At 50.6% G+C, this 9,303-nt stretch overlaps 1 protein-coding gene across 4 annotated transcripts; it reads left to right on the forward strand.

Moving 5' to 3' along the window:
* Myadm (myeloid associated differentiation marker) lies at positions 1–9,225 on the forward strand. Of its 4 annotated transcripts, XM_031385040.1 has the most exons (4): positions 1–288; positions 1,248–1,355; positions 4,146–4,233; positions 7,396–9,225. In XM_031385040.1, exon 4 carries the CDS (start codon positions 7,398–7,400, stop codon positions 8,358–8,360), a length of 963 nt encoding a protein of 320 aa, XP_031240900.1. In that variant the 5' UTR covers positions 1–288; positions 1,248–1,355; positions 4,146–4,233; positions 7,396–7,397; the 3' UTR covers positions 8,361–9,225. The 4 variants fall into 4 exon arrangements, with proteins under 4 accessions (XP_031240900.1, XP_031240897.1, XP_031240896.1 ...); XM_031385037.1 differs by lacking the exon at positions 1,248–1,355; XM_031385036.1 differs by lacking the exons at positions 1–288; positions 1,248–1,355 and adding an exon at positions 1,481–1,603.
* The last annotated feature ends 78 nt before the right edge of the window (positions 9,226–9,303 follow it).

Raw genomic sequence — 9,303 nt, forward strand, 5'->3', positions numbered from 1 at the left:
CACTTCTGCAAAGCACGAAGCAAGCGCCCAGTTCCCCTCTCCGGCTCCTCCCTCCTCTGTAGGACACGAGTGGCTGTAGTGAGCTCTTGGACCCCTTCGGACCCCTCCTCACACCCCGCTTCGCGAAGCTCCTGGCTTCCTCTCTAGGGCTAGGTCTATAAACCTCTTCAGTCCTCCTGGAAGGTGACCAAAAGCAGCCGCGGGGAAGAGACAAGCAGCCGCAGCCGCCACTAGGCCCCGCCCAGCAGCAGCAGAGCAAGGCCGCGCCCGGGACCGCTGCAGAGCGGGGTGAGTGAGTGCAGCCAGGAGGGAGGGAACCAGGTGTCCCGGGTTTCCACCCTGCCCAGGGGCCAGCATTGGGACCTTTAGGTCCCTCCAGCATCGCGGCCTTCCGCTTCTTTTCGCATTTGGTTCAGTCGAGTCCATCTAGGCCCTTAAGTCCGACCTTTTTTTTTTTTTTAAGCCTAACCCTGAATCTCTTTCCTGTTTTTGCCCCTCTCCTCTCGGTACGACGGGGTCCACCGAATCCTTCCTACATGGTAGAAAGAAGAATCTTCCTACAGAGCTCCGGGCCCTAGCCCCGTCCTCATAAAGATACTGAGTCCCCTCCCTTTGTCCTGAAGGCAGGAATTCAGGCCAAAAATAACGCGCCCTTCTAGACCCAGGCGGTTCGGCAACCAACCAACCACATCTGTTTTGAAAACTGTCTGAACGCTCAGAAATCTGGGACCCTCCCTCCAAATTTCCAGGAATTTTGATTCTGTCATCCATCATCGTTTCCCTTCTCCTGGCTGTGCTCTTCTGAGACTTGGCCCAGCAGTCCTCGGGCCGCGATTACAGTGTAATTGGAGATAGGGCCCACTCTCCTCTACGCAGACCCCTAAACGCAGGAATCTAGTCTTTATTCTTTGGGGGTGGAGCCTCACTAGTCAAGGTAGCTTAAGCTCAAGGCCTGGCACCCTAAATTCCTGTTCAGGTAGACAAGACCTTAGCCCACAGACTCAGTTAAACAAGAGGTCTGGCTGGCTCCCAAACTGCTGGGACTTGGATGTGTAAAATTTCCTTTTTCTAGTCAGCGTGGGGGAACTGATAGACAAGGACGTGGGGCAGAGAGCGGGAGAATTGAATGAGTGGTGAGACTAGGCGTGGGGACCCGGCTTACTGGGGGAACTCTATTAAAAACAAACCATAAACAAGTACGTTTCTATGGCAACGGCATTCTCCAGTCTACCCTGACTTCTTTCTAGAACTATGGCAAAGAGGATAGCCCCCAGGAGACCCCACCCCTCCAGCTGCTGTGTCTTCCTGTTTTGTCTCCACGGCTACGGTGACCTCAGCTCTGCACCCCCTCACTGGTAGGGCTGGAGATCCTGGACACTAGCCTTCAGGGGGGCGTGGTGTGGCATTAGCCCCGCCTTCGGGTCCAACCAGGGATAGCCTGAATGAAGGGAAAGTCCCTTTTCACCGCCCTAGCCAGGCCCAAACCCCGCCCTCAGCCCCTCCCTCGCGCGCTCCTCAGCTGGGCAACTCCACCCAGCCCTAAGACCCTTTTGGTCTGCAGCTGTCGTCCTTGTTTGTGCTGCAGAGGCCACTGGCTGGAGAGGTGAGGCTGCAGGGACCCCGAAGGGAAGGAATAGTGGTCCAGGATCCTTGGGTCTAGAAAGAGGAGTGGGCACGGATTCGGGTGTCTGGATCCCTAGAAACTCTGCAGTTGGGCCAGGACTCAAGGTCTAGATGAAAGGCTGAACATCTGAGCTCATACAGGGAGAGAAAAGGGACTGGGGAGTGGGCACGTGGGTCTGAGGAAGGACGGTGGTACTTGGACCCCTGGGGCTGAGATTGGTAGGATGGGATCTAGACTTCTAGGTCTGATTAAAAAGGTTTGGGATCTGGATTAAGATGGGTCTTGGAGGAGGAGGGCTGGATTTAGACCACAATCTGGAGGAAGTTGGGGGGGGGGTCTGAATTTGTTCTGAGGGAGAAGGTACTGGGGACCGAATTTGGACAGAAGAAGGGAGGGGCTGGGATCTTGACTCTTGGTTTGAGGACTTGGAAAGGTGGAGTATTGATCCCTGAATCCGAGAAGATGGGGCTCCTGGATGCTTATACCTGGTGCCTAGAGGTACTCCGGAGGGGAAAAGTCCTTCTGACCCTCTTCCCAGAGGCCAGCCACCGGCACTAGAGTATGGGCGCGGGGGCGGGGAGGGGCGGTACACAGGGAGAGGGGTAGCTAGGAAGCTTTTAAGGCTTAAGGCTGAGTCCACCACTGGTGTGAGGCGTGGCCCGGAGTCTGATCAGGGCTGTGCCCAGCCTGTGGAGTGATGGATGACCTCAGGAGTGTGGCATGGGGGAGGATAGCAGGAGTGCTGGGTGTGGCCCTGAGAGTGGAACTAGACCTAGGAGGAAGCTCTAGGGGCGTTTCCTCACCCTGCTCACGTCTTTAGCTGAGCATTCCTGACCTATGACTTCAAACGGTACTGGAGGTCCTCTGGATCGCTAGTTCCGTTACCTCTTCTAAGGTCTTCCTTCCTTATATTCCTCCTTTCTTAACTTTTCTCCCAACTTTTCCGCCCTGGACAGAAGGATTTATGCTCTTCCCTCTTCCTTCTAGTGCCTGTGGCTGGACAGTAACCCGCTTATTTTATTTTATTTTATTTTATTTTTATTTTTAAAGACAAGCTCTATGTATATAGCCTTTGCAGTTCTGGAACTCGCTATGTAGACTTGGCTGGCCCTGAACTTGTAGAGATCCGTCTGCCTCTTCCTACTGCTGAGATTAAAGGCGATCTGTTGCCCACTTATTATAGTGTGGGGTGTCAGGCTAGGCCTGGCTTCCCAAAAACTGATCCTGGTGGGAGATGGAGGTTTCTGCCTTTCTATCTCAACTTCCAAGTGCACTGGAGGCTTCTAGTTCCTAGGGAGAATTGCAACTGCTGCATGAGTTCTGTCCTGGAGCCAAGGAAGAGATGTATTCTCGAGCTCAGACAGATTTAAGGAGTTTTAAAGGAATCCACGCTGGTCATACTCAGGAGAGTCTCATTCCCCTAGCCCTATTCCCACCCATTAGGGGTTGAACCCAGTACCTCACACATCCTAGTCAAATACTCTACCTACCTCACCACCAACAACTTCCCTCTCCCTCCCCTCTCCCAGTCTTGAACTCTCTGTGACCCCAGGAAGGCCTTGAATTTCCAATTCTGCCTCTACAGGTGTTTTGGAAACACTGTTCTGCACTCCCAGGCCAGATTTTCCTCATTCTGGAGGGACTCAGAATTCAAAAAAAAAATTTTTCCCCTTAATCCCAGCACTCGGCACACAGATCTCTGTGAACTTAAGGCCAGCCTGGTCTACATAACAAGTTCCAGGCCAGCGAGGCTTACATAGCAAATGTTTATCTCAAAATAGATGTTTAAATATTATATAAGTAGTATATAATATTTATATGCATTATATATAATATAGTGTGTGTGTGTGTGTGTGTGTGTGTGTGTATTTCAGTGGGTGAGGGATGCATGTACCGCAGAGCACGGAAAGAGTCAGAGGACAACTTGTGGGAGTAGTTCTGCTTGTCTCCAAACTCACACTTTTCAAGGAACTATAAATCTTCTCTCTCCCTCCCTCCCTCTCCCTTCTTCCCCCTCCCTCTCCCGCGCTCTCTCTCTTCCCCCTCCTTCTCCCCCCCCCCCCCCCCCCCCCCCCACTTTCGCTCTCTCAGCGGCGGGGGTCTTGGCACCACCTCTTGGTCCCTGCCACATTGCCCTGGCAGAGGCAATTTAAAGCCCTTATAAGGAGCGGAGACTCCGGGCCAGGCTGGGGCTCCCGCCTCTACAACCACCGCCCAGGGATCTCCCTCTGCAGACTGCAAATCAGGGCTAGGCTAAGATCACTCACGCCCCCTCGCGAGTCTGAGGGCGGGCCCTTTGTCCACTTTTGCTTCCACCCCACCCACGCAGCAAGTTCTCTGAGAGGAAGGAGAGGGGCGGCGCTTCCTCAGGGCAACCTCTGGGACCTCGCCTCGGGGATCTCTGCCAAGTATGTGTCCCCACCAGGAGACACGTCCCAGCTGTAGAGTCTAGGACCCAGGGGTCAGAGTACTGCAAGGAGGACTGTCCGAATTTCGCTCTGACTGTCTCTCTCTCCTCCAGGGCTTCTGATCAGCCCTTTTCAGGTGTGCAACCTTATCCGCCTTCGCAGCTGGGACTTTCTCCTTCCGGTTCTCTGTTACGATAGCAGGTGAGTGTGCTCTGAGCCCTAATTGCTAGCTTTTGAGGGTGGAGTTCTGGAGTTTTGGAGACCCAGTTCTGAGGGTCAAGGAGTTGGGGTGGGAGGTTGGTGTCCAACTTTAAGGGAAGAGGACTGGGTTTTAGACCGGGAGTCTAAGAGGGGAGAGTTTAGAGTCCTGTCGAGAGTCTGATGGAGGTGCACCAGGGGTCTGGATCCCTTAGTTTAGGAGTGCAGTGCCTGGAAACTGAATTGAGTCTATGATAGGAGGGCTGGGGTTTCTTGGGTTAACTAACTTAGCTAGGAATACTGAATTGGATTTATAGGAGGAGAGGAAGGACTAGATCCTGAATCCCTGGGTATGATGAAGGAGGGGAATGGTGCCTAGATTCTTAGATCCTGAGAGACAAGGGACCTGGAAGGGTTCCAAAGGATAGAATCAGAGGCATCCATGTGCCTAAGAAGTTGTATCCAGAAGCTGGCTCCTGTGTACTCTGGGAGCTGTTCTGGGACAGTGTGAGCTTCCAGAGGTTAAAGCATGCCTTTCTGGCTTTCCATGGGCTCCGCCTTACCATGACTTTTCTTGGGGGAAAAATTATGAATAACTGTATGCTATTTCAGAGCACAGGATGACAGGACTGCTGCACGGTGGTGGCAGGCGCCTTTAATTCCACCACTCCGAAGGCAGAGGCAGGCAGATTTCTGTGAGTTTGAGGCCAGCCTAGTCTGCATAGTGAGTTCCAGGGCAGCCTCAACAAAACAAACAAACAAAGTATGCTAGATAAAGAAACCTAAGCTAACCCAAGTGCATCTTGGTGAGCCAGTGAGTTGACTGGAGATACTTGCAGGGGTATAGGTAGACCAGGAAGCCCACCCCAGCATGGGTGATAACTCAGGAAAGATGCATTTCTGCTCAACTTGGAGGTAGTTGGGCAGAAGAACCTTCCTGTCCTCTCTTAATCACTTGCTGCTCATAGATTACTTTGCTTTGGGAGGGGCCTCATAACACAGCCTTGTAATTTTCTGAGCCTTGGGAGTTCTATGGTTTTTCTTTCTAACATGTAGTTAGTGTGTGTGTGTGTGTGTGTGTGTGTGTACCCCATAGCAAGTGTATGGAGGTCAGAGGACAATTTGCAGAATTCCATTCTGTCCACCATGTGGGTCTTGGGGATTGAACTCAGCTTATCATGCTCTGTTGTAATTTTCCTTCCTTCTCTCCTCCCTCTCTCTCTCTCTTTCTTTCTTTCTTTCCTTTTTTAAAAAGATTTATTTATTTATTTTCTGTATATGAGTACACTGTAGCTGTACAGATGGTTGTGAGCCATCATGTGGTTGCTGGGAATTGAACTCAGGACCTCTGCTTGCTCCGGCCCCGCTCTCTCCAGCCCAAAGATCTATTTATTATTATATGTGAGTACACTGTAGCTGTCTTCAGACACACCAGAAGAGGGTGTCAGATCTCATCACGGATGGTTGTGAGCCACCATGTAGTTGCTGGGATTTGAACTCAGGACCTTCAGAAGAACACTCAGTGCTCTTCACTGCTGAGCCATCTAGTTGGCCCAAGTCTCTATAGCTTTTGAGTTATTTGAGTTCCTTCCCTCCCTCCATCAGCTGATGTTCAATTCAGAAGAAATAACTACAGAACTGACAGTAGTAATAAGAAAAGTGGATCTGGAAACCACCTTCTCATATCGTTAGAGGCATCAGCCGAGAGGTCAGACATCCTGAGAAGGGCTCTGGCATCTGGTCCTAGTTCTGAGCCTCTAGGACAAGGAGAGAAGCTGTGGTTTGCAGTGTAAAAAAAAAAAAAAAGATGTTAGTCCTTCTACTCATAACCCATGTCTGAGTCACATGGTATACTAGAAGGCTGAGAGGCCTGTCCTGAGGTCCAGCCCTGCATGACTGACCTCGAAAACTAGAGATTTCAATGGGCCACTCAATGAGAATAGAGGGAGTTGAATTTTCCTGTATTTGAGGTACCTGTTAACTGAGTCCCTGAAGGAAGAGATAGGAAATAGATAGGCGATAGGAAAGAGGAAGCTGAGCTGTCTCCAATGTTCCAGGTCTGAGGTAGGATTAGGGGTGGGGTGGGTGAATCTTGAAGAGAGGGGAGGAAGAAAGCTTAATGTTCCCAGTCAGAGATCTCTGGGAGAGGAGTGAGAGGAGTACAGGTCCAGTACTCTGGTTAGATATGGGAGGTGGAATGGAAGTTGGAATATTGGATGGGTAGGGGCTGCTAATGTCTAGTTTGCTCTTATATAAAGAAATCTTTTCACAGGGCATATAGTATGAGGAAGTTGGAGTCTTGGCTAAGGAGAAGTTACAGATAGTTGAGTCTCTGTGTGTAAAAGGGGGAACTTCATTCACAGGGCCTGGGGTCAAAAGCCCTAGATCACACACAGGAGGAAGTGAAGTACTGGCTAGATCCTTAGACCTTATCTTTTATTGCTGGGTGGCTTTGTTGTTGTTTGTTTGTTTATTTGTTATAAAACCAGGTTTCTCTGAGTAGCCTTGACCATCTTGGAACTCACCTTGTAGCCAGGCTGGTTGTTTGTTTTGTTTTAAAGGCAGAACCTCATTCTGTAGCCCAAGCTAGCTTGGACTTTATTGCAGAATTCAGGTTGGCCTCCGTCTCACAGTAATCTTCCTACCTTAGCCTCCCAAATGCTAAGATCACGGGTGTGTACTTCTCCACTTGGTTTGCACAGTGCAGGGTTCAGATCCAGGGCTTCCTGGGTGGTAGACAAGCACACCACCGCCTGAGCTACATCCCCAAGACCACAGTTGTAGGTATATGTTTGTGGTGAGTCTGTGTGTGCTCGTGTGGAGGTCAGAAGTTGGTTTTTCCTTCCAGTAGATATATCCCAGTGAACCGGCTCTGGTTTTCCAGAATGGCAACACATACTCCAGCAGATAGGATGCAGTCTCCCTGGGAAAGGGAAGCAAGAAGTATTACTTTGAGTGTTTGGATTTTGAGTTTCCTCAGGGTAGGGCTAGGATGAGCCTAGAACCTAGATGACCAATTCATTTTTATAGTTTATAGACAAGTTCCATGTATTAAGACACAGCCTTTTCAGAATTCAAAGTAGTTTGTTCCAAAACGGATGGGGGCTAGGTACCTGGATTCCTCAGTATACGAGACCTTATCCAAATGCTTTTTTTTCCCCTCAGCCATGCCGGTAACAGTAACCCGTACAACCATTACGACTACAACGTCATCCTCCACCACTGTGGGGTCTGCTCGGGCGCTGACCCAGCCGCTGGGCCTCCTCCGCCTCCTGCAGCTAATATCCACCTGTGTGGCTTTCTCACTGGTGGCCAGTGTGGGTGCTTGGACAGGGCCCATGGGTAACTGGGCCATGTTCACCTGGTGTTTCTGCTTTGCTGTTACACTTATCATCCTGATTGTGGAGTTAGGTGGGCTGCAGGCCCACTTCCCCCTGTCATGGCGAAACTTCCCCATCACCTTTGCCTGCTACGCAGCCCTCTTCTGCCTGTCGTCTTCCATCATCTATCCCACCACCTATGTGCAGTTCCTACCTCACGGACGTTCCCGGGACCACGCCATCGCTGCTACCACCTTCTCCTGCGTTGCCTGTTTGGCATATGCCACTGAAGTGGCCTGGACCCGTGCAAGGCCTGGTGAGATCACTGGCTACATGGCTACCGTGCCAGGGCTGCTCAAAGTTTTTGAGACCTTCGTAGCCTGTATCATCTTTGCCTTCATTAGCGATCCGACCCTGTACAATCAGAAGCCGGCCCTGGAGTGGTGTGTGGCAGTCTATGCCATCTGCTTCATACTAGCAGGGGTGACCATCCTGCTCAACCTGGGGGAGTGTACCAACATGTTGCCCATCCCTTTCCCCACCTTCCTATCAGGCTTGGCCTTGCTGTCTGTTCTCTTTTACGCCACTGCCATCGTCCTCTGGCCCCTCTACCAATTTGATCAGAGATATCAGGGCCAACCCCGCCGCTCAATGGATGCAAGCTGTGCTCGCACTTACGCTTATATGCAACCCAACACGGTGTGTTATTGGGACCGACGGCTGGCAGTGTCCATCCTGACGGGTATCAACCTGCTGGCATATGTGTCTGATCTGGTGTACTCCACTCGTCTGGTGTTTGTCAAGGTCTAAGATTGACAAGGGCTCCCCATCTCTCCTTGCAGCTTCTTCACCCTGATTGATTACCCAAGTAATTGGTACCATCCTGTTTTCTCCTCATCTCCCTCCCATTTCCTCTTCCCTGTTGGATATGTATATCCTTCCTTATTCTCTGTTTTCTTTTCCATCCCTTTCTTACCTTTCCTCTTCTGGTATACCTGTATTACCCTCGAGCTGTGACAGCTTGCCTCCTTCATTTTTCTATCTCTATAGTCTTTCCTGTGGGTTTTATCACCTGCCTGTTTTCTTGGGAGCCCTAAGAATTCTTACTTTCTCTCTCCCTCACCCCTCAAAGGTGCTGGCCCCACACATCCCATACTCCTTTGCAGTTACCCACACTCCTTTGCAGTTCTTCACCCCACAGGCCTCTTTAGGGGCCTCATTGCCAAAGCATGCCTGCCTGCCTGCCTGCCTTAGCTGTGCCTTAGTCAGTACGTATGTATATATGTGTGTATGTGTTAAGGGGATTGGGAAGCAGGCTATATAGTGTACCTCTCCTTTAAGTTAAAAACAAAACAAACAAAATTCTGGAGGTCATCAATTCCCGGTGGCTAGGAGTCAGCATTATGCACAGAGTCTCTGCCTCTATTTGTCACTCAGCTTTGCATCAAATTGGCTCTAGATTTTTTTTTTTTAAACCAGGCTTACTGAAAGCCTACTACCTAGAGGCTACCCTAGATGAAGCAATGGATGGGCACCTTTTCCTAAATTATTCTCTGTGCTATTCAGACAAACAAACAAACCCACCAAAAATATCCACATGGTCTCTTTCTCTCTCTGTGTCTCTCTGTCTCTGTCTCTGTCTCTCTCTCTCTCCCTCTCCCTTTCCCTCTCCCTCTCCCTCTCCCTCCCTCTCCCTCTCCTTGTGTGTGTGTGTGTGTGTGTGTGTGTGTGTCCCTCCCTCCCTCCCTCCACC

Source organism: Mastomys coucha, unplaced genomic scaffold (genome assembly GCF_008632895.1).
Source record: "Mastomys coucha isolate ucsf_1 unplaced genomic scaffold, UCSF_Mcou_1 pScaffold21, whole genome shotgun sequence".
Lineage (NCBI taxonomy): Eukaryota > Metazoa > Chordata > Mammalia > Rodentia > Muridae > Mastomys > Mastomys coucha.